Genomic DNA, 25,897 nt, shown 5'->3' on the forward strand with positions numbered 1-25,897 from the left:
GGTTACGGCGTCCTTGAAGATGATTGGAGGGCACAAAACGACATGAAACGGGCTGGCGAGTCCATTAAAGGCATCGCCAAGGCCCCAGCTGCTCTACAGGGCCCACAAAACTACACTTGCTCCGATTCTCCATATGCACCCCCTCATAAGTTTAAAAGAGGCGGAGAAAACTGGCTGGAGGTGAAGAAGGGACAAACAGCTGATTTTTGTTGAAGCTGGCCGGGCAGAAAAACCCGCTTGGTTTTGGTAGCCGGATTCAGGCGGAGGATCGGCCCGCCATCTACACAGGTTATGACCACAGGTTACGAGCGGGCGATGTTGACCCGGTTCAGTCTTTTTCGAGCGTTTTCCTTGGTTTGGGTTTTTCAGTCTCACCAGTATCAATGCAAGTTTGTAGAATAAAAAATAAATAAGGAAAGACAAGAAAATAAAATAAAACAAAGAAAATAAAAGAAAATCAAATAAAATCAAACAAATCAAACAAATCAAATCAAACCAGATAAAATCAAACCAAAAAAACAAAACAAATCAAATCAGATAAAATAAAACCAAATAAAATCAAACAAAAATCAAATAAAATCAAACAAATAAAATCAAACAAATGAAATCAAATAAAATCAAATAATATCGTTTAATACTCACAAATCGGTTCGCCCTGTAGCATATATATTAACGTTTCGGTTAGGACAAAATGGAGGAAAACAACAAGTCGGGCTATCTTGCTCAATATTGATCCTGGAAACAATCTGAGTGAACAATTACGATAAGCAAGCCCCAGCAATCCTTCTGATATCTTTATGGCCCCGATTGAGCCAATATCAAGCCCAATAACTGGACCAACCTACCCCACCCACACAACCCTAATTTACCAACACGTCACGCGTCATACATTAGGTATCTACAGCACATCACTCTTGTCCGACAAACACACACACCAACCCAACACACATCATGACCAAGGCCACCGAAACCGCTTTTTTCTTTGTGGCTCTAATTGCCGTGTACGCCGCTCTGTGGTTCGGCTTCATTCCTGTCGGCGAGAAGATCCGACAGGAGATTGTGCCTCTGCTGCCTTTCTGGACCATTGTTTCGTTTGGCTCTTATTCTCTGGGTACTCTGGGCTGGGATATTCTGTCCTTCAACGACAAGCCCGAGAAGTACGCCGAGCTGAAGGAGGTGAGTAGGAGAGGAGAGGTGACAAGGTTGCATTTCGTTGCGAATATGTGCAGTGCAAGTGTGACGTCCTGGATGGAGATGAAGTGCCGGAGTGGATACGGAGTATCACTATACCAGAGTCGTGCCATTGTGTGTGATTTTGAGAGGGTTAAACTGTGGTGACTTGACAGCGCTCTTAATGACAAGTGCTGACTGCTCGAATCAAATATGGCAGACGTGCCATGATCTGATTATGGCGCGTGTTTACGAGGCCTGTGGCTCTCAGACGTGACAGTGGTAAGACAATCACTATCGTACAAGCCCTTGAATGGTCAGACTCCTCACCTGCCCAAAGTCCAGTCAACGACAACTACAAGTTCTAGGTGACTCCCGACTTTCGAATTCGGCCTCCCCTCGTCTCATGTTCCCTACTAACCCAGCAAATCAAGCTCGCAAAGGCCGACCTCAAGTCCAAGGGCGTGTCTGTTTAATATAGAAGGATAATACACGAGCATCATCAGCGACGCGGATCGTACTTACCACAATAGAGTACAAATATCGAGTATTGAGACGTGTTTACTCCGAATTTTGTATCTACACGACACTCTGAAAAGTTGCCGAAATAATAAAGATGGCACGAAGCTCTTGAATGAGTCTTTTATCGTATCGCAGGGACAATACGACGAGAAGTCCAATATGTCCGAAATGAACCATTGGCCTTGTAGAATGGGATTTTGAAAGGAAAACAGACAAGAAAAGACAATCCATGAATTCTACAGGGTTCCACGACATTCCAGGTATCTCTTTTGATCCAAAACCCCCCAAATTCCGCTTCTCACATTCAACAACCCGATCTCCACGCCAAACCACGACTCGTACGAGTAAAAGTCACTCCAGGTGACTGACGAAATGTGCATCTTGATCGTCTCATCGAGCTGCTTCCATTGATGTAGGCCATGGTCCTTACGTTCCTCAGCCCAGTGTCACGACCGCCTGGTTCTTACACCAGTACCATCTACAGCCCTACACTAATAGTCTATAAATCTATTGTTATGTTGAAAGTCTCGGTATGCTCTCGTTGTCACATTCTATAACACTGTAGTTAGAGCGTCTTGATAGCAGCCTTGGAGACCGTAGCATCCAGTACGATAGTAACGGACAATGCTGGGATGCGGCCGTGGGGGCAGAGCCAGTCACGTGACTTTCCAAACGCGCACAGGTGGACGATGCAAGTCTAGACCATCATTTTGTTGTTGTTGTTGCTGTTGTTGTTGGCTGTTGTGTTGTTGTTGCTGTTTGCTGTTGTTTTTGCTGTTTGTTGCTGTTGCTGTGCTGTTGTTTGTTGTCTTCAGACTAAATGCCTGCTAGGGCTTTGGCCATTCGGTTGCAAGTGGTTTTAGGCGGTGGCCTGCTGCTGTTGTGCAGCGCCACCTCCCATCTCCTGCAACTTTTTGGCCTGTTTCTTCTTTCGCAGTCGCTTCTCAGTATCCAGGAACACCTTGATAGACACGTCAACGTCATCCCATTCATCCTTAGCCTCGGGGTCATTGGCTCGATCTGCCGGTGGGGTTCCAAAGTCGGCCGGCCATGTGGCTCCTGGCGTCTTCATGAGCGCCTCGTGTGCCTGCTTTCGCTTCTCCTGCCAGTGGTCAATGTCTTCCTTGTACATTTCCCACACGCAGTTGATACATCCGGACATGCAGCAATTTTCGGGCTCTTCGGGTCTGGGGGGCACTCGGACACCTGCAATCACCCGGGTCAGTTTCTCGGCGTCTTCTCGTCGGGCCTTTCGAGATCCCACTTTTCCGAAAACCAGCTCGGCTCTCTGCTGGGCCGTCAGGTTGTCGTGTTTTCGGTCGGAGGTATCAAACGTGAGACTGGAGGGTTTTGAGGGAGAAAAGGTCTTTTTGTGGTTGGCTCCTTTGTGGCCCACTCCTCGTGGCTGTTTTCTTTGTACTTGGTTAGTGAAACTGGTTTTTGGCGGGTCTTGTCTTGTCATCTCCAATCCGTCCTGGACGGTCCTCTGGTCACTCACAATCGTAGAAAACATAAGGGTTCTTGTGAAGGCTAGCCGAGGTGCTAAACCGTCGTGCCGCGGGCTGTACTTGTGTAAGACGCGATCGCAACATGTTTGTGTGACAGTAATATCGCGTGCGCTTGGTCGTATCTGTTTCAGTGGTGGTCGTCCGGTACCGTCGCTACCTCACTTTTTATGCCAATCAGCAATTAGTAATATGCAGAAGCAAATGACCGTCTAGCTCGGCCGACTCTAGTCCGGGGGGGGACATGGATGGACATGACATGCAGGAAGCAGAGCAGGTGACGTCATGACTAATCTACAAACCTTGCGTCCCTGGCTAGAACCGGTTTTGGAGAGTACACGGGGCATTCTTGTGTGCGTTTATTTTGTCTTGCTCCGATTTTTCAATGTCTATCAAACTCGCATCCAATTTTCATATTAGTTTTTCAGTGTATTTTTCACCTTTTTTGACTCATGTTTATATAATTTTTTAATTTTTAATTTTTTCATCATTTTTTCATCATTTTTTTTAATGTTTTTAAATTCATCCTTTCGTCCAGTTGCCCTTTAACTCAACCAGACTCTGCTCACTGGTACTCCTGGTATAATAGAAGCTTGGATCAACAATAAATTTTAGAGATATTGCGGTTCCGAAAGTGAATAAATACTCAGCCAGCTTTTCTCTACAAAATGATACAATTATATTAGTAATAGACCCATTGAAAGGCAGAAAAAAGACGTACATCTAGTATTCAACCATTCACTTGGACCTCTTATTAAGCTGTAAGCACAGCTAGGCCTAGACCGAGGCTACCATACATACGGTGATACTACTGCGCCGTACAAGTACAAAATACAACGCTTGTGGGAATATTAAGACGAGCCTGAGATACCGAAGATGACTAATATCAACGCCGGGACCACGTGACTGAACCACGGGATCTACAATGGCATCTTGTCTTGAGGTTATCAGGTTATCGTCAGATCGGATGTGCCATTGTAGATCCCGAGCTTAGTCATATTTAGGAGAACTTACTAAGCTGAGGCATTCCTATCGTTCCCACCACAATCACCAATCCCACGCTCCACATACTCTTTTAGAAACATTATATATACGGCATCTTTTACTGTTTTACCTGTCTACTGATTATACTCCCTCCCACACACTCCTCTCGCACTAATTAACTTTCGCCTCGAGGAGCCAGTTGCATACAGAAAGCAAGTGGCCTACAAGTACTTGTAGGTGTGGAATTGGACTACAGAACAGAACAGAACAGAGGAGATAGCTATTCAACAGCGACTCGAAAGGGATCCGACAGTGATTCGACAAGTGAGACAACAGCACCACACAATCCAGTAACGACACACAACCGACGGCCTTCCATCCATCTCCTCTCACTCATGCTATGACCCCTATACACTCAGACCCTCTACAATGTGAGGCTGTCTCTGACGAAGACAGTCATGGCTCGATAAAGGACACTGTTTCCAGTCCGGTATCAACACAAACACAGACAAGGCCCGCCCCCGTCCTCCGCCCGAGGAAATCGTACAATTCGGCCCATACAAACCCACATTCGCCTGCTCCATACGACACTCCTCTGTTCTCCTCGCTGGATGAAATGCCAAGCGCCCTCCACAACCTGTCTGACGAATCGCTGGCTAAAATGATCGACCGACACGGAGGCATGTTTCTGGTACGGCAGCTGTCACGTGATCTGGCCCAACGTGAGAAGGAAGTGGTTGTGATGCGAAAACAGCACGAGGACCGCGAACGCGAGCTCAAAACCATGCTGGTGGAATGCGACGTGTCTGTGATTGAGATTGAACGGCGGCTAAGCTCCATGCGCGTCACCAGTGTCGTTAATCCGGATCACGTCATCAACGAGGCTCTACAGGAGGCTCTAGTTGATGTTCCTCAGGAATCCGAATCCAGGAGTCTCTTGAGTATCACCAAGACTCTGTGGGACAGTCCTCGAAGTGCACGCTCCCTCCTTTCGGTCAAATCTTCTTCTGCCTCGCTCAAAAGTTTTATGGACGAGGGTGGAGACGGCAACAACTCGGGTTCTGCAGTTGTTTCCACTTCCGCAATCACAACTTCTTCTACGACAACAAACACCCGTGAAGAGGAATACTCGAGTGTCAAGAACGGCTCGCTGAACAACGACACAGCCACCAACATGTCCACTTCTTCTGACCCTCCCAGAAGTATCGAAATGACATCCATCTTCGACCCCTCCATGGCTCCTCCGACCCTCCAACAGTCACGTGACCTGCTCACAGACAGATACGGCTTCAAGTATGACTGGAAGCGATCTCAAAAAGAGTCCGCTCGAAAGCCCGTCTCCATTCATAGCACGGAAGACAGCACCATTGATAATACTTCTTCTTTTGAGCCGGTTAAGAGCTCCAGTTCAAGTACCAGCAGTTCTGATCAGTCTAAAACAACCACAAAGTCCTCAGAAACGAAAACAACTTCAAAGCCTATCTCCAGTGCGTTTCAGGAACCCCCTTCGAGAAGTGCTCCCACTGCTACAGTCTCTCTAACCACCAATGTCAACAACAACAGTGTCAGCAATGTTTCGAAAAACACACCCGTCAAACTGCTTCTTTCCCAGCTCAGTCACATTCACGACACTCAGCAAAAGGCTCAATTACAAAACTGGACCGAGTTCCTCAACACTCTCTCCACCTTGGCGTCTGAACAGGATGAAAATGCATGTACCAATCTCCTAGGTCTCGGCGGCGTTTCTCTCCGACCCCACTATCCAAAACTGTACAAGTCTTTTGTGTCTCTTGTTCTGGGCGGCATTCCTGTCAAATTGCGGCCCCAAATCTGGTCTCAATGCAGTGGAGCCGAGTCTATTACCATTCCTGGGCTGTACCAGGAGCTGCTTACAGACAGCAACAGCTCAGCCACAGACTATGACCCCATAGCTGCGCAGAACACGTCGCAGATCGACCTGGACCTGTACCGAACCATGCCTCATAACATCTTCTTTGGCAAGGGTCCGGGAGTAGCCAAGCTGCGAAACGTTCTGGTAGCGGTATCCAGACACAATCCGGACACTGGATACTGCCAGGGGATGAACATTATGGCTGCTGTTCTGTTGCTGGCATTTCCCACAGAGGAAGATGCCTTTTGGGCCTTGGTGGCCCTCACAAACCTGCTGCCCACAGACTACCTGGCTCCTCCTTTACTCACTTCTCGTGCTGACCAAAGGGTGCTCAAAAGCTACATTGTCCAGCACTTGCCCCAAATAAATCAACACATGGACCAGCTGGAAATCGACCTCGAAGCAATCACGTTCAGCTGGTTCCTCAGTTGTTTTGCAGACACGCTTCCTCCAGAGGTGCTGTTCCGGATCTGGGACGTGTTTCTGTGTTTGGAAGGTATGTCGTTCTTGTTCAAGACTGCTCTGGCGTTGTTCAAAATGCACAAGTCGCAATTGCTCGAGTTTGACTCGGCAGCCGACTTCTACACGTACATCAAAAATGTGGGAGACAAGGTGCTGTCGGTGGACAATCTCATCAAGACCGCTGAGGAGTTTGATATCACTGAGGCTGACGTCGAGAAGCGCAGAAAGGCTGCCCTGGCTGACTTGCAGTGATCTATTACGTATTTATGACCAGTATTTATCAATATATTTATATCCTACAAGTGCACGGATCTGCCCAAGTCATAACGAGATGCATTAAATCATGTACCATTATCTATATTTGCTGTGGGGGGAGGGAGGGAGATAACAAACCATCTTTGTGAGCACCACGTCTCAAGAGAGGTACGTACCTCATGGAGATGGATGGCGTTGTGCGATTCGATACCGCACCATGCTGCGCTTTGGACTAGCCTCCTTAGCTGTCCCTAATCTAGTTCTGCAAAGAAACCCTTGTAAGCATTATCAAGATCAAACAACAACTGTCTCGATTGATCATCGGTGATACTCTCCGTGGCCTTCATATTGTTCAACGTGATTAACCACTTGACGATCTTGTCTCGTCCCGCGAAGTCCTTGTTGGTCACCTTACCCAGCGAGGTCATGAGGTCTCCCAGCAGAGGATGCAGCTGGTCAGTGGCGGAGTAATTGAGCTTCAGAGCGTCCATGCAAGTAATGAAGTTGCCAGTGGCCTCGGCAACAGCTCGTGACGTCGAGGGGCCTTCCCCTGTGGGAGTGGATCGTCCTCCTCCGTCCATTCCCCCAATGTTTGTTGATGCTAGTGCTGACGATGCCTGGGAAGCAATGACCACGCTGGCCGGGATTCCCACACTGATTCTTTGTGTTGCCAGCGAACAGTCGAGTCCGTACTTGTCCTTGAAATGCTGCAACGACACAAACTCATTCTGTACTCCTTCGTCCTTGAGCAGGGTGTTGTATTGAGACAGCAACCGAGTGCAGATTGACGAGTAGTCCTGTTGCGACACAGAGTCTTTGAGAAAGGCCTTTTCAAGATAATCCAGGGACACAATAATCGAGTACAGCTCCGCGAGGTTCTCGTATCGTTCTCTCTCTTTTGGCGAAGAGTAGAGACGCACCTCCTCGTTGAGAGAAATGTTGGAGCTGCGCTGTGGTGGCATATGGGTTAGTGGGGCGTATGGAAGTGACATGGTTAATATAGGCCGTTGCAGAGTGTCGACTCGTATTTGGATTTGTGTTCACGGCTGTATTTGGTGTTTTTCGGCTGTCCTCTGTTGAGTGAGATGGAGCTGGTGATGTGGTGATATTAAGCGGAGTAGTGTTAAGCAGCTCTCATGTGAGGTTGAAGTTTATTTGGACCATTTGGAGGTCAAGTAAAATACCCCAGTATCTAGTTGGGATACATGTGAGTGGATGAACTGGTTAGGATATTTTGCGGTGACGATGGTGAAACTAACATGAACATACAAAAAAGGGCTCGTGTAGTCGATCTTTCAACTATCTAGCGTTCGTCATCTATCAATAGTCGGACTATGAAAAAATTTCAGTCTGCGGCTCAGAACGTGGTCAACTGAGCGTGATATAACGCCATCTGAGACATGTTGAATCTCTATTCTGTCCTCGAGTCCGTTACAACCAGGATTGTCAAGTCCCCGATTACCTTTAGCTTCATACTGTCGTCCTGCTATGTGGCTCTATGTACTTCTACCTCCCACGGGACCGAGAGGTAAGACCATGGAGACACGACCTAGATCCAGAGATGTCTTACACTCGGTGTACTTGGCAGAATTTTCATTTCAGTCATGAACTTTCCCTGATCGGCGGTTTTGGTGTCGTACGACTACAGTACCCGCACTGTGTACTGTACTGGCTATACATCTTGTCCTAGTCCGCCTCCAAACCCCTGACGGAAGCACTGTACACAGCAAGCGGCTCCGTGGAGTTGCAATCTTGTCATTCGACAGCTTGGAATGTAACGCCCTTGAGCACGTGTTTTGAAAAAGAAATGCGACATACATAGCTCGTGCTGGCCAAATCTGCACATTGAGAGCATCAGTCGGCAAAGCATCAGTGCGGCTCCTACGCCTGGTAATCCACCCCAAGTCTTGCCGAAGTCACGCATCGAGTAGATATGCACAGTCGCGGGTAACAAGCAGGGTGTTACATCAGGTACGGGCAGGTACGGGCAGGTACGGGCAGGTACAGATCAGGTACAGGCCAGGTACAACCCGAAGCGTATAGCTCAGAGATGTTACGAGCAATGGGACATATATTTCGACCCGATCAAGCAGTTATAGCCACTGTATACCAGAAGCAGCGGTGCGTCTAGCTTTTCCGCTACAAACATCTCCATCGCCAAACATTCAGTTGTACAGTCCTTGGATCTACAAAGACAGGCAGGTGTGCAGATACACTATTGGACATTGGATTCATGTGTGCAGTAACAAGAGAAGTCAAGTTTGTCAACAAATTGGACTGGGAAAGGTGATTGCAGAGGAGAAATCGATCGTCTAAGCCTCTTTCGAGACACCAAGACAAAGGTTCTATTCAGAGTTGGCTTGTGCTTGTTCGAGAGGAGGGGGGTTTGAGATGAGGGGTGTGGGGAGTGTTGGCTTGAGCTGCAGATTACATTCAGAGCTACAGACCGGTAGAGCTTCAACAGGGAATCGGAAATGCTGCGGTGCAGGTCTCAGATAGTGCCTCGTATTGTGTTAAACGTGGTTTTAGAATTGGGTGGGCGCGTGGAGGAGGTTTGGCGCATTGTGAGGGCGCACGATTGCGGTGTCTATAGCTGCACCAATAATAACACTAGAGGAACGCCGAGTTGAAAAATCGATTAATGAGGTGGAATAGATGTGATTTCGGTTGAAATGTCCACGAAAAACAAGCTTGTTGTCCACTCAGCGACCGCCATGTTTCCCGCATCTCCGGTACATGCAACTTTAAGCAAGTCTCAGACCACCAGGCAGAAGCTGAAGAGAGGACCACATAGGGTTGAAGCCGAGATGTGTGAGGGAGAAAGTTCAATCAGGTGATAATATATCGCTCTGTGGACTCCATTGTCAACCATGCTGGCAACTGTCAAGAGTTACGTTACGAATACGATCTGAATATGGACCAGTCGGACTGTAGAAAGGTAGACGCCGCAGGTATAAAGATCGGTTACCACTTCCGTTATTACAAAGATAGACAAGCAAACGCCATCAAGTGTGCCTACAGTGCCAAGAGATGTCTACAGGAACCAGTATTACGTGAATAAGAGCCATTGGTTGTACCAAGTAGGCTATATTAACCTGCCAAAGTGGCTACTTGTAGTATGGGCTGATGGGGTACACGGTACAGACGAGACGAGACCTCGGTGTTTGTAGAGCAATGAATATTGCTTTAGAGTAGAGTGAGAAACCACGTTTGATTGATTAGAAGTCCTTTCTGTAGATCCGTGTAGCAACTATGTCTGACAAGCTCGTTTCTTTTTCCACCGGTCGACTATGCGATGGCAGATCCAATCTCGATTGTCAGCGCTGTCATCTCCATGACACCGAAAAGTGGCGTCACTAGCCACACTCCAGGAGAGGGTCTCGCATGAGCGCATGAGCGCATTTAATGTAGTTAATACTGTTTGTGCGTGCGGTAGTGTAGTGCAATGTGTGAACAAGAGGGACAAGAGCCAAGGACAACCCTGTCAGGTTCAGGTCCGGTATTTTCAGCATCTCTGCACTCCATATTTTACCGCAGCAGGTTGCAGAGGGGCATGGCAGGACAAGGGCGGTCTGCGCCAGTTGTGAAACAAGCCGCTTGTGTGTCGCGGTCCGGATATTTGCTCTTTTTTACTTCAATATACGGTTGCTGGCAATATTCCGAAGTCCGAGACATGGATGTAGGTGTATAATTGGTGTACGGTGAGCTTAAGAGTGTCGGTATTGCATGTACCCCCTCGAGGTGCACTACAGTGCGGTTTTCGCTGGGCAGCCCCATTCTGGCTCTCTCAAGACCCCCAATCAACTTCTCCGTCCCCACATTTCGCCTAAACATGCCTATCCGGAAAATTCTCGGGAGGTGTGCAGCTTCACTCAACCTTTTTCCCAGACAAAAGCCCAGCCAAAAGGCAGGGAGACCCTCATACTCAAGGTTGATGCGGGAGTGGTCTAAAGATGATTAGGTTGGGCTTGTACCCCATACGAGTTGCAGCGGCAGATGGACAACAAGCAAACAAGTACAAGGGAAAAAAGAAACAAGGGGCAGAAATAATTGGTCGCTTGAGAAAGAAACAATGAAAGAAATAATAAAGAAATAATGAGAAACAATGAAAGAAATAATGAGAAACAATGAGAGAAACAAATGAAAGATACCAAATGAAAACATTGACACCGTTGCATTGCGTCCGTCCATTGTCCTCTTTTTCAAATCTGCGACATGATAATACTGGTGCAGTACAGAATCTTGTCTATACAAGTGCATTACCTACTGTACTTGGACAATACTCCTGAAGCTTGGCTCAACGTCGGCAGGTCCAAGGGGTGGCTGGCTACAGCAACATGGCCTGATACTGCAGGCTTATGTTGGTTTACCAAGCGGATGAGCACGTTTTCGAAACACGTTGTCGATAGGAATCGAGTTGTACGCTTCACCTGTTTCATCAAGGATCAGAGTTGAGTGCGAGTATAGATGAGGTTTATGAACGGCCAAGTACCGTAAAGTACCTCGGTAATAACTGAACATTGTACTGTACTGTACGGTACTTGTAAACGTCCATCCCGAGTATTATTCAATAGCAATGTACAATGACCCGTATTTGAGACAATACCGTCAGACAGGGTACAGTTCGGATCCACAACGTATTGACAAGCACTTGTTCTAGCGATGCGAGCTTGACAAAGCTTCATCGGGTCAATGGGCCCTTTTAAACCGTTGAGTTCACACGACCGGGTCAGAAGAGCACTACCGCAGCAACACGAGTGGGGGTTGGTGGGGGGAGGAGTGTACAAGACGATACCTTATGAGCGTCAATGGTATTGGTATCTGAGACGCCAACAGTTACTCTAGATGTCGATGTATCTGGTTATTGTCGTTTCATGGATCTTCTCGTTTCCGAGGTCGTTTCTCTCTCTATCGTGTGTCTGGGGTCAAGTAAGAGTCGTATCAAGTACCTCGTCATTTTTGGTTGAAACATTTGTTGGAAAAGTCTTTAATTTTAGTGAAGGTTACTTGGATAAGACATTTTAATAGGCAACATGACTCAACATCTGCTGTACCTACTGTAATTGGAATCATGCCAGTGAGAACTCATCTGCCTTTGTATTGTACTCAAGTTCAACCCACTGTTCACCGCTGCAGATGATTACTGCTGAGGGTGTTGAACTTCGGGGCTTTCCCATCGAGATTCGGCCGGACTCTAGCCTGTCAATAGCCTGAGCTCCCTCCGTTCACTCTGAACTACTTCTTCGGGTCTATTTTACTACAGTGCACTACTAGCCTTCATTCTGTGGGTCTGATACTCCCTCCACTATTATAAGTTAGTATGTATTAAATAATGGCTAGACGAGTGCAATCACAAGTGGCGCGACTGTTGACTCACACCCTACCGGCGTGGCACACTCCTGCAACGCACTCATGAGCACACCTCCGTAGAAGCAATACTATGCTCCATACACTCGCACCCACAACCCGCAGGACACTGACCCAGCCCGGTCTGCCACCACTCGGCAGCACAGGCGGCATGGGTAACGTGTTCACAGACGACACAGAAAAAGAACCGGCCCTGCACCGTCACTGAACAGAAAGCACACTCCTTGTTGTTATTCGGATTGGCTTTGAAATGCACGGTTCGAGGAGGCTGCTGAGAAACGGTCTTGGAAACCACTTGCGTGGACTGCTTAGCGTACAAACCAATCTGGGCGCTTTTAATCTCTCCAAACAACGAGTTATACGTGCGATTATTGAACTTGAGTACCTCCAGGCTCTCGACTGTCAGTCCCCAGGACGCTAGAATCGACGCATATTGCATTCGGTAGCTTTGAAACTTGTCTTCTCGTGCAGGGTCTAGTAGAGAAACTGGAGACGTGTCCTGGAGAGTAGGGAAGAACTCAATCTGCATCTTGGGGTAGTCTGCAGGCTCGTGTTCGGCTAGAGACAGAACGATGGAAGCTTGTCTATGCAGAAGAGGTGTAAAGAGACCAGAAAAGTCGATATTGTCATCAGACGACGGGGTGTACGACTGGTCGCGTGTGAAAAAAGCAGAATCAACCCGTGACAACGTTCCTCCTGCTACATCACGTGAAGACGGTCGAGCCATTGACCTCTTCCACCATTCGGGCGAGCCAAATGTTGTGTTTGAGGTCTGCGAGCCAAACGGCGAAATGTCAATGACACGTGACCCAGACCGTTTCTTCCGTTTCTCAGGAATGTCCCAAGCCTCGGCGTTGACAGGAGATTTGAGAAAGTAGTTGGTGGAGTGTTCACCTGGCGGGAAACCCGGAGATCTCACAAACGAGAGTGTTCCAGGTGTTTGGGGAACGTTCAATTCAGACTGTTCCTGCTGGTGCACTGAGCTCATGACACAACTCATATTTGCCAGCATCTGGGTATTGTGTTGCTTTTCAAAGTAGTCAAACAAGCGGGTGACCAGAGCATTACGGCCAAATGGATGGTTACCCCAGTCACCCAGAATACCGTCAGAGACATTGGAGGTGATCTGGCCAATATTGGGGTTGATGTGGCCCATGAGATTAGACGTCAGAGAAGGCAGAGCAGCATTACTTCCAGATCCACCACCTCCAGCGCTTCACCCACCTCCAGCGTCCACCACCTCCAGGAGTGCAAGTATCCAATGTTCTGGACATCTCAGTTGGGTCCACAATGAGTTCTAGAATCCTCCAAGCGTCGGATGCCTCTTCATAGCCGTGTTTTTCGGCCACAGCAGCGTTGTGGCGACACAACAAGTGCGGAGGAAGACCTAAAATCTCGTATCCCTGTGCTAAAATCTTTCGGGATGGAATCAGGTTTCTCAAGTCGAGCACCTTGATAATATTTGTCGACAGCAACTTGGGACTGGTGCCAAAGGACCGCTGCGTGTCCGACTCTGCAGAAGACCGCACTCGTCTGTTGAGAGCCCGGGGTACAAGAGATGTTCGGAACTTGGCGTCTCTAGGCCAGACGGCGTTTTGTAGCGAATCCTGGGAATCATCCGAGTCTGAATCTGAGCCATCCATATTGCTGATTTTCATATTTGTCTCGATTTTCCGCTGAGTGTGGGCTATATCGTCTTTTCGATGAGTGAAAAAACACACCAGCATTCCTCCACGTGACCAAACAGCTCCACAGCCCTTGGGGATAGGCGTGGAGTTGAATGAGTTTTTCCCTAATCGTGCCATAGGCATGATTCCATCATCCGACGAAGATGAGCCAAAAACATCTGATTCAGCACCGGAATTACCTCCATCGTCAGACTCAAACACAATGTTATCATGAGATCCATACTCGTCATAGTCTGTCATCTCAGAGCCATCATCACTGCTGGAATGTTCTTCATAGAGAGCTTCATCAATAGACAAGAACTCGCCCATAAGAAATCTTAGGCAAGCCTCGAGACAGAACCGACCATGATCAGTGTAGCTGCTACTGATTCTATTGAGATTGGATTTGATCAGTTTGATGTCTGCCTTGGTCAGGTCCTCATTCTCCTCAATGAAGTATGTGGGAACATCATAAGGATAATCGTGGGGAAACTTGATAATGATTCGCAGGAATGTCAGCTTGTCCGGCTCATTTTCGTCCAGTTGACCATTAAGAGATACCACAACTTGACCTGTAGACACACTGATCTTCTCAAATCGCACTTTCGGGAAAGTTTTCCCCACGCAGGAAACTTCTTCTCCAAGCGAGGTCGGCACAAGACTTCCTCCAATACCCACTCCTTCATCAAACGAGCCATAGTGAGAAGCAAAGGCAGCAGCACCAACTCGAACACCCGAGAGCCATGACAAATGCATGTTTCGCTTGCCCTGAGATGACCTTACCTTGGTACGCATTGTAGTTGCCGCCGGGCCGACAAGACCCATGTTTCCTCCAAAACTGCCATGACTAGGAGATACAGACAATCCCGACCGTCGCCCTCCAATGCCAACTCCTCCCACAGGGAATGAGTCGGTTCCCACAGGCTCATGAGTGTACGTGACGTATGGAGCCCCCCTTCGTGTCAACTTATATGGTACAGGCTTCTCACCTCGCACAAAGTTGACACGACTTTCGAGACCAGGAGTAGAAGGCCAGAGACGCAGGTCACGATCTTTGGACCATGTGACCAGCTGGAATTCCCGGTCGTCCACCTTTTGGTCGAGTCCACCTCTTGCTCGCCACAGAAACTCTCGAACCACATCCCCATGGCCTCTGTAGGTGTAGACAGGGTCCATATTGACCTTCCCCTCCTTGTCTTTGTAGTTCATTATATGAACCGAGTTTTCACCTCCTCGTAGAGGCATGATGGCGCATCCCGAGCCAAAAGGAGTGTGTCTTGCTTTAGAAACTGGAAATCCACATTCGACGGTGATCTCAGGCTCCAGAAAATACGAGTAGTTTGTCCTCCAACCTTCGCTGGGTCCTTGGTATCCTCCCTCGGTATTTTGAGCAAAGTTCCAGAACTTGACTGTTCCATCTGTGGAAGCAGTGACCAACTTATAGGGCTCACTTCTGTGGAAATCAATGCAATTGACCTTGCCCTGATGTGCCTGGATCCGGAACATTGGTTTGGATCCCATTCGTTTGTCCCATATGTTTAGTCGCCGTCCATGGGACGAAGCGAGCACGTTTGAATTTGTTCTGCTCCATTTCACCTGACTGGCGCCGGCAAACCAGTCAGCAAACGAGCCTGCGGGTTTCTGGGGCGACCGCAGGTCCCACGTGTGCACAAAGGTGTCGACTGAACATGTGGCGAGCGACTCTGGCTCGAACGGGTGGAAATTGATGTCGGTGATAGCTCTATTGTGGCCATGGAGAAACTGCTGAAGTGCCTTTTTGCTGTCTCGTGCGAGGTTCCATACCATGGCTTTTTGGTTGGATGTGGAGATGACCCACTCGGCCTTGGCGGCGTGTGGCGACCATTGCACGTCTGCGACTTCCCATGATGTGAGGTGCTGGATCCATCTTGGCGGTGTGAAAGGATCGTCCAAGTCGACAACGAAGAGTCCGGTTCGGCTGGGTTAGTATACAAAAATAAACTGGCCGTAGGACAAGAGTGGACAAGATCCTGGTTAATGGTCATGTGGTCTATCGCGTCATCTTACCAGACTCCTGGCTGATGAGTGTGATTTGATGCCCTTGGATCAATGTGAGATACCAATGGTTCATGTATCTCTTCCAATCCAAGGAAACATATCATATCACATGTCTGATCATGCGACTGTTGTTTACGCCACGTGCTAAGTCACATGACATCTTCTCTGTCAATACTCACCTGGCCAGGACAACGTCTCGTCCCGAAGGACTGATGGACATGGAGCCGACGCTCTCATCGACTCGGAGCGACAGCGGGTTGCCAAACGTCGGCGAGTTGAACACAGACCGAGGCTGGCCCTCTTTCGACTGCATTGCTGAAAGGTCGAACGGGCGGATGTGGTGAGATGTTGATATATGCAGATGGAGGTGTAGATTGAGATGCAGGACAGTGGAGTTTATTTTCAGAGTGGGGGAGGAGTTGGAACTGGTACTTGGGAGGTAAAGTAAGTGTTGTTGGGTATTTGAAGGTAGGGGTTAGCTATTAAGTACAAGTGTAAGTAAGTGATCAGTATCGGTAAGACGACTACGAATGGTCGTTTCAATTGGGGGGAATTTGCACTGGGCTGACATTGATGTGGTCTGAATACTGGAAAGCACATTTCGGAATTGGAATATATTTATTGTAGGTGACGATTCAAACTGATCCGCGTCAGGATGGCAAAAGGAGACACCATCTGACCCTCTTCTTAATGTTTTTTTTTCTCACAAGATGACTTTTCATCTCAACAAAAGTCCCAATAAACCCAACTAATTGATAGTAGCCAACCACACAATACCATACCGCACTTGTCACCTGCCGGCCACTTATCTGTCAATTGTGACCCCCCACATACATCAGTCACACCACATACAGCTAATGCAACCCTCCAACAGTCCATCTATTCTGTCCATGTTTCACCGTCTTATGTTGGTTCTTTCAAGCTGAAGAAACGTGTTTCAAGGTATCCAGTGAATGATCGCCGACTCGAGAGAGAGGGTATAACGAGTTACAGAAGCAGTCTCGAGACGTATATTTGAAATCCTTCAACATCGCCACCAACAAGCCAGTCTCGGCTTAAACAGAAAATAAAACACTCGACAGTTCATAACACCTCGATATACATCCGTTGTCCGGGATCATCCTGTGAACTCCTCACGCAGTATATGTTGAGCATACCCCAGAGTCGAAACAGTTCGAAGTGGGTACGTTCATGTGCCACCCTAGAGACTGTGGTACGACCGCATAGTATTCACCCAATGGGCGGGTAATAATCCTTTGGGATGATCTGGGGGCGCGGTATGAGATCGACAAGCTGACCGTGGCGGCTTCGAGAACAGCCGGTGACCCAACTGACGACTCCCTCTACAGCTGCCACAACAGCAGTCACGATCACAACGGCCATGGCGGTCACAAAATTAGTCGTCAAAGCGGCGTACAGGAAATTGACGAGGACTCCAACTCGTCTCTATCGTCTCATCCACCGGCCAAAACAAGGAAAAACTCGAAAGAGACAGCAGAAGAATGTCCTAGGGGAAAGCACCAGAACTAAGATGGACAACCGCAACACAATTATGACTTAAACCTATCGATTCTAGTTTTCCGACATTTCGACAGGGCACCTAAGAATGGTACACTTTGGAAACCATCTCTGGCAAGAGTGTCAAAACTATGTATAGATAGGTCACGAGTGGAGCAGAATTGGCTGTCGACAGATCCATGCTGCCAAAAGCTGTTTCCAAAGAACTTCTAGATGATCGCTCGCGTAGATTCCATCGACAAACATGTTCGCAAAGAATACTCAGCCTGGCTTCCAAGTTAGAAGGATCAAAGGTTGAAAGACGGACTACGACAGCAACGGTTAGTACATTCATACTATGATAAGGTGTTGGACGAAGATGCGGGTCTGACAAGCAGTTGATGGCCGTACTCTGTGGGAGCTGTGGCAGTGATTGCGAAAGCCGACTCGAAGTTATACTCTTTGAATTACCACCAGGGATGGTTTCGTCAGTCGCCGAGCGAAGCCAGCAAAGGAGGACAAGATGCTGAAGCGAAGCTGGCGAACAAAAAAGACGACGGGGTCGTGTATTTATATTGTTTGTAATATATCTGTAATATAGTGGATGGTGGCTTTCCTACCATCTGAAAAGACTCCAGTGGTTATCTTCTAACGTATGTACTGTAGCCTAGGAAACATCGCCCAAAGCGGCAAAGTGACCTTGGCCGTGCTCTTGAACCGTAGCTATATCCATCCACTCATGGTTTCTAGTATCTTTTCCCGGTTGTCTAGCCTTCTTGACTCCAGAGATCGCATCAAGGCTCTATACAGTAGTACATGCTGTTCCTGGTCTAAATCATGTTAATCGTAAGATACCTATCGATACTGGTTCCAGAACTGGTTCTGGTTGGCACCCTGGGGGGGAGGTGGAGGATTCTGGCCATATTGCTGATGATGGGGCGGCTGTCCGTACTGTTGATGCTGGGGAGGCTGCTGCATAAACGGAGAGTTGGGGCCATATACTGAAGGATCATACGTGCTAGGCTGGCCATAGTTATCACCGGTATGTTGCTGGGGCTTGGGAGGCAAGGTGGGGGCCCCACCAGAAGTAGGAGCTGCAGAAGAGCTGCCACTGCCAAAAGAAAGACGTCCAAGCTGAGACTGAAGCTCGTTGGTGGTATTGCTCTGAATGGCAGACAAGATGGACTTGCCCTCCTGTCGTCTAGCGTTGACAAACTGAGTGGCCGACACATTCACCTTGTCTGCCATGTTTTGCAGGTCTCTGTAGAACTCAAGACCCTTGTCTAATCCAGTCTTGACCTGTTTCCACGACTCAAAGGCCTTTCGGAATCGCTCAACAATCACGTGACTGTGATCCAGAGCCCGTTTTCGGTCTGTCACCTTGTTTTTGACCACGGGGTCACGTGTAATCTTCTCCCAGCTGTCGGCCAAGTCCTTAATCAGCAGCGCCTGGGTGTTGATAGTGGCAGTCAGGCGCTGTTGGTAAGGCTGGAACTTCTCCAGCTCCTGTTCAAAAATAAGATTGTCGTCTGCTCCCTTGGAGTTGACTAGAACGCCAGAGATATCGTCTCTGTGAACCTTGTCCTTGAACTCGTAGAAAATAGCCTGACGGTCCTTTTGACAGTTTTGCAGCTTTCTGAAAGAAGTTTCGCACGAAGGAAGCAACTTGTCAAGAGTAGAAGAGGCAGCAGGATCCCGAGAAGCGGCTCCCTGAGAGAAATCCAAATCAATAAGACTTTCAGATGGTCCAGAAGAAGACTTGGAAGAAGACGAATCGGCATCAAACAACTTTTCAAGCTCAGGGTTGTTGATTCCACGTGACAAAAGCTCAATATCAGGCTTGACACCGTCGTATTGAGCCTGCAGCTTCTCGTCACTGGCACCGGCAGCCACCAGAGACTCCTGCACACGTCGAATGTCGCTCAAGAGGGACGCATTGACCTGTGCAGAGGGTGCCTGTGTCCATCCGTCCTTGTAGTAGTCCTTCATTTTGGTGGATTCCGTCTCTTCAGAAGCAATCAGAGCCTGGGAGTCTCTAATCTGGGTCAGAATCTGATCCCTGGAAGTCTTGAGAGGACTGAGATCGAGAGTCTTCACTTCAGAAGCATATCCAAGAACAACAGCAGGCACCTGAGCTGAAGAACCAGAGTCTCTACCGCTCTGAAGATCCTTTTTGAGAGCATACAACTCGCCAGGAAGTCCCATGTACTCCAGCGCAGAGTTGAGTTTCTGGTCAGCAACCTCAATTCGTTCTCCTTCACTTCGCAAAAGAGAGGCCTTTTCTTCACTGTAAACAGAAGTCTGCTGCAGAACGTGCATGGGTACCAGTCGGGTAAACAGGTCGCGGCCGACCACTCGCACGTGATCTTCTTCTTTATACATGTCTTGAAGAGGAGTAGCAGTGACGACTTCCTTGGGTTCCACGGCTCCCAAAGTGGCGGGAGCAGGCACCAGCGAGTGGTAGATGAGATCATTATCGTGTTCCGAAGACTTGAGAGTGCTTCGAGCAAGATCAAGAGCGGTGGAAACAAGATCTCGGTACCACTTGTTGAAGTCCTTCTTGTTGGCTCCATTGGGCAACGGCAACATTGAAGCCTCGTTAAACTCATTGATGGACTTTTGAATGTATCCGATACTCTCGCCAAACTTTTGTGTGGACGGTTTGTTCTGAAGAGACTTGGCATACAGAAGCGAACCAAGTGCAGTAAAGTACTTGTTTTTGGCCTGGCACTCCAACGGCCAGTTTTTGTCGCCCCATTTCTGTTCCTCTTGAATCGCTGTGAAGGACTCGAACGCAGCCTTATACAGAGCCCCCACTCCGGCACACAGCTTGGCGGTCAGAGCAGACACCTTTCCGGCCTGCTCCTGGTTCACGTCAGTCAGCACAGACACACTTTTGGCAATGCTATCCTGACAAAACATCTCCTGAGCCTGTGCCAGCATGAGCTTGTTGAAGGCACGAACCACATCCTGGCCAATGTCGGGCAAAGGGGCATGTAGAAACTTGTCGGCAATGAAGGCAAAGACACCAGCAGCGTTCTGGAACGCATGGAAGGACGCCTTGGGGTCACATGAGTCGTCACGTGACATCTCCTCGCCCATGCAGCTCAGAATTGCTCCCAATTGGTACAGCACGTTGGCCTTCTCGAATGAGATGGAGTGCTGGGTCACCTTCTCCTGAGACAGTGAGTCGGACCAGGTGAAGTCCGGTTTCATCCCCGACTCGGCCGCGTTGATCCGGCGCTCCAGTGAGTCCAATTGAGCGAAATACCGGAACAAAATATCTCGTCCCGTGGCATCTCGTCCTGCTCCCCGTATGTCCTGTCGTAGTCGTTGGAACGACGAGATTTCCTCCCGAAACTGCTCGGCGTAGTCCGGACCGTATGACGACGCAATGTATCTGTGGATGGCACGTGACCAGTCCGTGCTTTCGGTCGTTTTCAGCGCCAGAGGGATCATCTTATGAGTCTTGTGTTGTAGTCAAATGTCGATACTTGTACGAGTTCTTGCACGATTGTAGTCGACATGCGTAAGGCTGTAACTGGAATACCCCGTTTGAGCTTATTTTCCAGGAGTTGGAGGAGCATAGATTATGACTGTGGAGAGGGATGGTGATAGCTGGCAGGGTTAGGGCTATTTTAAGATGATGGGGGTTGATTTGCAACTCTTTTAATCTGTTCAAACCGCTCAATTTGGTCGTCTAATACTCAGAGAGTCCCCACATGTGGTTTGCTGTGGTGGCAAACATGTGGAAAACTTAACTAACGACCGATTTTTTTAATTGGGTTTGGTGGGGATGATACTTGAGATTCAACGTGGGCCAAACCCCTCAAGATAGATAGAGATAAGGAGGAGAAGTGGTGTTTTTTGGGTAAATATAATCTGTGATATGAGCAATTTGAAACACCTAGTTCCATGATCTCGACATTATCGTTTACTACTTCCCTCGTATAGTACACACAACGGTGGTAAAATTGCTCCAGTGTCAGGCTGCAGTATCATAAAGTTCCCCACATGATGCGATATGCTTGGACTTTTGTCACCACCCACCACCCAGACCCACAGAGCAGAGAACGGCACCAACAGCACCAGAGAGTCCAAGCCAAGAGAACCCCTACGACCCTCGACATCTATTTATACTAACCCATTGCTCAGCTTGACAGCAACCCAACCACGCGAACCACCGCGCAACACCATATCAAATCCAGGTCACCTCAGAAGAATGGACCTAATCACGAAAGAATCCGGCCAGCTGGGCAAGAATGCGTCTCTACAGGCTTGTGAGGACTCGGTGGACGCTCTGCTCGATTTTCTGGAGCAGGCAAAGGCCAATGTCACTGACAAACAATACATGGCCCAAGTTCACACCATGTACACCAGCCAGGTGGCTCCTCAGATCATCCAGACACCCAACGATGTGCACAAGGCCATATCGCGGTATGGAAAGGCACTGGACCGAACGTTCAAGCTCAACGTCAACTCGGCAGCGTCGTCAATTGTGCAGATTGCGTCTGATAACGACGACAGCAAGGAAGCCGTGGAGTCACGTGAGGAACTGAACCGGGCCGTGGCGGTGCATTTGCTGCGGCTGGGCGAGTTTGACACCGCCAACATCTTTCTTGGTGAAAGTGCCACCAAATTGCCTCCATTGTTGGTGGAGCAGTTCGAGCTGCTGTATGACATTCTCAGATCCATGGGAGAACGCAATCTGCAACCGGCTATCGATTGGGCGTCGACGCACCAGCGATTTCTGGACTGCCGAGGCTCAGATCTCGAATTCCAGCTGCGAGAGCTCCAGTTTAAGATGCTCTTGAGTCAGAGAGATACAAGTGCAGCCCTTGCATACGCACGTACACATTTCCAAAGGTACCAGAGACACTATCTCAAGGAGATATCGCAGTTAGTCACCAGCATTCTTTACAGTTACACTGGAAATTCGCCATATGAAAAGACAGGAGGCGAAGTATCAGGAGACGATCATGCTGTGGCTCTCAAGACTGTTCAGCAGACGCTGATTAAGGAGTTTTGCACGCTGCTGGGTCTGTCGTCCGAATCGCCGTTGGTCCAGGCAGTGTCTTCGGGAACTGTGGCTCTTCCTATTCTCGCCAAAATGGGCGGTATCATGAAAACCAAACGAACCGAATGGACCTCGTCGAACGAGCTGCCTGTGGAGATTGATCTGCCACCAGAGTTCCAATTTCACTCGGTGTTTGTCTGTCCTGTGAGTAAGGAGCAGACTACGGATAGCAACCCTCCGTTGATGTTACCGTGTGGACATATTCTCGCCCATGATACGCTCAAGGCTATGAGCAAGGACAGTGACCGGTACCGGTTCAAGTGCCATTACTGTCCTGAAGAGACTACATTTCCTCACACGAGAAGGGTCTACTTTTAGGCTCGGAGCGGTTGGACCTTGTAAGTGGATGGCCATTCTGGTAGTGTCCTCCCAAGGTGTACATTCTGTTCCATCGTGACATGACCACTCGACGTTGCATCACTGCCATGCCATCTTTGACATGCTCCGACTATTCAGTAGGACCAAGACCGTGGTTCTACTGTACCCCACAAGTGTAGTCTAGCCACTTTAGGCTGACGACTTGCTCTAGGACTCCGCCGTTGCAATTGTCCAGTGTCTGAACTCCCATTATTTAACACGATATTTTCAAAAATTAACAACGTGCCCACGCAAATGTATCTGTCTTCGCTGATCTTTGGTTTTTTTCCCTTTTTTTCTTCATAATTGTTCTTTCATCCACTCAGATCAGATAATTACTGATCCGAACTCACCCACCAAATTAAACTCGGAGCACTGCAAGAGGTTGAGGTAGAAGTGAGACTGCGCAATGTTGAGGCATATATGTGTGATGTGTGGATGGCGGGGTTCTGATTGGTCGGCTTGCAGTGTCTATAATTAGTACAAGTAGACACAGTGTTATCATGGTCTTTTTTTCCTGCTCTTTTTCCCCTCCCAAACGACGCCCCGTAGTTTTGTTCAACACTTGTGCCTACAGTACACAGCTTAAATCACGCTATCAGATGCGAGATAAGCGGTAGGAGAAGGAGCTTGAAGAAGGAGTGCTGAGAGGGGACAGTCGAGAAGCAAACAAGTTGAAAAGCAAACAAGCTGAGAAACAGAGAAGACGAGAAGCGGGCAAGTCGAGTAGATTCTGATTACTAAGCACTAGTTATATTGGTCTGCCGGCCCCTGTTTTTCCACTCCCTTATGGTATACATCGGGCTGTCATCTTGTGCCGTCCTCTTGCGCCGTCTTCTTGCATACTCACTCGCCCTCGCCTTGGCTGTTGACTTTTTACCTCATGGGCTTTATGCGGAGTCCGAGGCGCATGAAAGGGCACTACGCTAAAAACGGGTGGTAGAGAGCCAGAGAAAAGGAGACAACCCAAAAGATGGACTCGGGGGCCAAAAAAGGCGGGGAAAGGGGCCGATTCAGGGGTCACGTGACCGGTTAAACCCTCGTCCAGGGCTTCTTCTTTCCATCTAGGCGGGCATGGGGCTCGTTGTAGAGTCCTCTTGTCCTCTCCATAACCGCTGCCGTTCACGTCGTCATCTCCCAATTAAGACTGCAGTTGCCCAGTTTGGGAATAGGGTTTCAGCCCTTGACGAGGCGAGAGGAGTTGAGAGGATGATGGAGGCCGTTTGGAGCCATTGCGCAGGATGTAACCAAGCAGATGGGTGGATGCTGCGGTTTACCTTGTTATAATGTGTTTTTATTGGCCATTGCTGCTGGTCAGCCTTCTTTCTAGGCTGGATCAATAGATTAACTTTTTACGCCCCGATAAGCAACATACTGTAGGCTTACAGCAGCTAAATTACCAGTAGTTTCCCCCCAAAGTACATACGCCACCCAACCTGTCTTTTTGTCCTCTTCCTCCTCTTCATCACAACCACACACCGCGACGATGAAGTTCTCAATTGCCACTCTGGGACTGGCAGCGTCCGCCGCTCTGGCCGCCAACCCTCTCTTCAAGGATATCCAAAATGTGCTTGGAGGCGACTTCTCCAAGAAGCTCGGAAACGTGGCCGACAAGCTGGCCGATGGCGCTCGAAAGACCACCACCGACTCCGCCAACTGGCTCTACACCGCCACCAACAAGGCCCAGTTCCCCAACTACGCTCTGCGGGCCAAGGACCCCTCTTCTCTGGGTCTGGACAAGGTCAAGCAGTACTCCGGCTACCTCGACGTTGAAGACGAGGACAAGCACTTCTTCTACTGGTTCTTCGAGTCCCGAAACGACCCCAAGAACGACCCCATTGTTCTGTGGCTCAACGGCGGCCCCGGCTGCTCTTCTCTGACCGGCCTGTTCTTCGAGCTGGGCCCTGCCTCTATCGGCGAGGACCTCAAGCCCATCCACAACCCCCACTCGTGGAACTCCAACGCCTCCGTCATTTTCCTGGACCAGCCTGTCAACGTCGGCTACTCCTACTCTTCCGGCTCTGTCTCCGACACCGTCTCTGCCGGCCGAGACGTCTACGCTTTCCTGTCGCTTTTCTTCCAGCAGTTCCCCGAGTACAACAAGGGCCAGGAGTTCCACATTGCCGGCGAGTCGTACGCCGGTCACTACATTCCCGTGTTCGCCTCTGAGATCCAGTCCCATGATGACCGAGGATTCAACCTCACCTCTATTCTCATCGGTAACGGCCTCACTGACCCTCTCCGACAGTACGACGAGTACGAGCCCATGGCCTGCGGTAAGGGTGGTGCTCCTCCCGTTCTCGATGAGCCTACTTGCGAGAACATGCGTGACTCCCAGGCCCGATGCAACGGCCTGATCAACGCCTGCTACAACACCGAGTCTGTGTGGACCTGTCTCCCTGCCGCCACCTACTGTAACAACGCCATGCTTGGTCCCTACCAGGCCACCGGTCTCAATGTCTACGACATCCGAAAGGAGTGCGACTCCGGTACTTCTCTCTGTTACAAGGACCTCGAGTACATTGACAAGTACCTCAACCAGCCCGAGGTGATGGAGGCTGTCGGAGCCCAGGTTTCCGAGTACGAGGGCTGCAACTTTGACATCAACCGAAACTTCCAGTTTGCCGGTGATTGGATGAAGCCCTACTACACCGCCGTCCCCGCTCTACTCGAGGAGGGCATCCCCACCCTCATCTACGCCGGAGACAAGGACTTCATCTGCAACTGGCTCGGAAACAAGCGATGGACCGACGAGCTCGAGTGGTTCGGCAAGGAGAAGTACGAGCCCAAGGAGCTGTCCGACTGGGTCGTCGACGGCAAGAAGGCCGGCCAGGTCAAGAACTACAAGCACTTTACCTTCCTGCGGGTCTACGAGGCCGGCCATATGGTTCCTTACGACCAGCCCAAGAACTCTCTGGAGATGCTCAACTCTTGGTTGGCTAAGGATTACTCTTACGGATCCAAGTAAGATGTCGGTAATGGACAGTTTCGTGAGAGGCTGGACCGACAACTTGTAGCCATCAGTAGCTTAGCACGAGCTATTTTATTAGCTAGATTATTATTGAATATATATGCCATTGAATGAAGAGAATCTGTAGATGAGCCG

The 25,897-nt window shown here is 49.1% G+C and overlaps 9 protein-coding genes across 9 annotated transcripts; 4 read left to right on the forward strand and 5 right to left on the reverse strand.

Moving 5' to 3' along the window:
• Window positions 1-951: 951 nt before the first annotated feature.
• On the forward strand, window positions 952-1,338 carry YALI1_A19526g (uncharacterized protein; the record flags this gene model as incomplete). The annotated part of the gene is made up of 1 exon (XM_500212.3): window positions 952-1,338. One exon carries the CDS (start codon window positions 952-954, stop codon window positions 1,336-1,338), a length of 387 nt encoding a protein of 128 aa, XP_500212.3.
• Window positions 1,339-2,551: 1,213 nt separating this feature from the next.
• On the reverse strand, window positions 2,552-3,205 carry YALI1_A19549g (uncharacterized protein; the record flags this gene model as incomplete). The annotated part of the gene is made up of 1 exon (XM_068281874.1): window positions 2,552-3,205. The coding sequence occupies one exon, from the start codon at window positions 3,203-3,205 to the stop codon at window positions 2,552-2,554; it is 654 nt and encodes a 217-aa protein (XP_068137975.1).
• Window positions 3,206-4,581: 1,376 nt separating this feature from the next.
• YALI1_A19563g (uncharacterized protein) lies at window positions 4,582-6,786 on the forward strand (the record flags this gene model as incomplete). The annotated part of the gene is made up of 1 exon (XM_500214.3): window positions 4,582-6,786. One exon carries the CDS (start codon window positions 4,582-4,584, stop codon window positions 6,784-6,786), a length of 2,205 nt encoding a protein of 734 aa, XP_500214.3.
• A 254-nt stretch (window positions 6,787-7,040) lies between these two features.
• Window positions 7,041-7,781, reverse strand: YALI1_A19595g (uncharacterized protein; the record flags this gene model as incomplete). The annotated part of the gene is made up of 1 exon (XM_500215.3): window positions 7,041-7,781. One exon carries the CDS (start codon window positions 7,779-7,781, stop codon window positions 7,041-7,043), a length of 741 nt encoding a protein of 246 aa, XP_500215.3.
• Window positions 7,782-12,199: 4,418 nt separating this feature from the next.
• On the reverse strand, window positions 12,200-13,312 carry YALI1_A19650g (uncharacterized protein; the record flags this gene model as incomplete). The annotated part of the gene is made up of 1 exon (XM_068281875.1): window positions 12,200-13,312. The coding sequence occupies one exon, from the start codon at window positions 13,310-13,312 to the stop codon at window positions 12,200-12,202; it is 1,113 nt and encodes a 370-aa protein (XP_068137976.1).
• A 31-nt stretch (window positions 13,313-13,343) lies between these two features.
• YALI1_A19675g (uncharacterized protein) lies at window positions 13,344-16,173 on the reverse strand (the record flags this gene model as incomplete). The annotated part of the gene is made up of 2 exons (XM_500216.3): window positions 13,344-15,780; window positions 16,040-16,173. 2 exons carry the CDS (start codon window positions 16,171-16,173, stop codon window positions 13,344-13,346), a joined length of 2,571 nt encoding a protein of 856 aa, XP_500216.3.
• A 2,039-nt stretch (window positions 16,174-18,212) lies between these two features.
• Window positions 18,213-20,816, reverse strand: YALI1_A19725g (uncharacterized protein; the record flags this gene model as incomplete). The annotated part of the gene is made up of 1 exon (XM_500217.3): window positions 18,213-20,816. The coding sequence occupies one exon, from the start codon at window positions 20,814-20,816 to the stop codon at window positions 18,213-18,215; it is 2,604 nt and encodes an 867-aa protein (XP_500217.2).
• Window positions 20,817-21,381: 565 nt separating this feature from the next.
• On the forward strand, window positions 21,382-22,752 carry YALI1_A19731g (uncharacterized protein; the record flags this gene model as incomplete). The annotated part of the gene is made up of 1 exon (XM_500218.3): window positions 21,382-22,752. The coding sequence occupies one exon, from the start codon at window positions 21,382-21,384 to the stop codon at window positions 22,750-22,752; it is 1,371 nt and encodes a 456-aa protein (XP_500218.2).
• A 1,525-nt stretch (window positions 22,753-24,277) lies between these two features.
• On the forward strand, window positions 24,278-25,759 carry YALI1_A19759g (uncharacterized protein; the record flags this gene model as incomplete). The annotated part of the gene is made up of 1 exon (XM_500219.3): window positions 24,278-25,759. One exon carries the CDS (start codon window positions 24,278-24,280, stop codon window positions 25,757-25,759), a length of 1,482 nt encoding a protein of 493 aa, XP_500219.1.
• Window positions 25,760-25,897: the final 138 nt, after the last annotated feature.

This window comes from Yarrowia lipolytica, chromosome 1A (assembly GCF_001761485.1).
Source record: "Yarrowia lipolytica chromosome 1A, complete sequence".
NCBI classification, from domain to species: domain Eukaryota; kingdom Fungi; phylum Ascomycota; class Dipodascomycetes; order Dipodascales; genus Yarrowia; species Yarrowia lipolytica.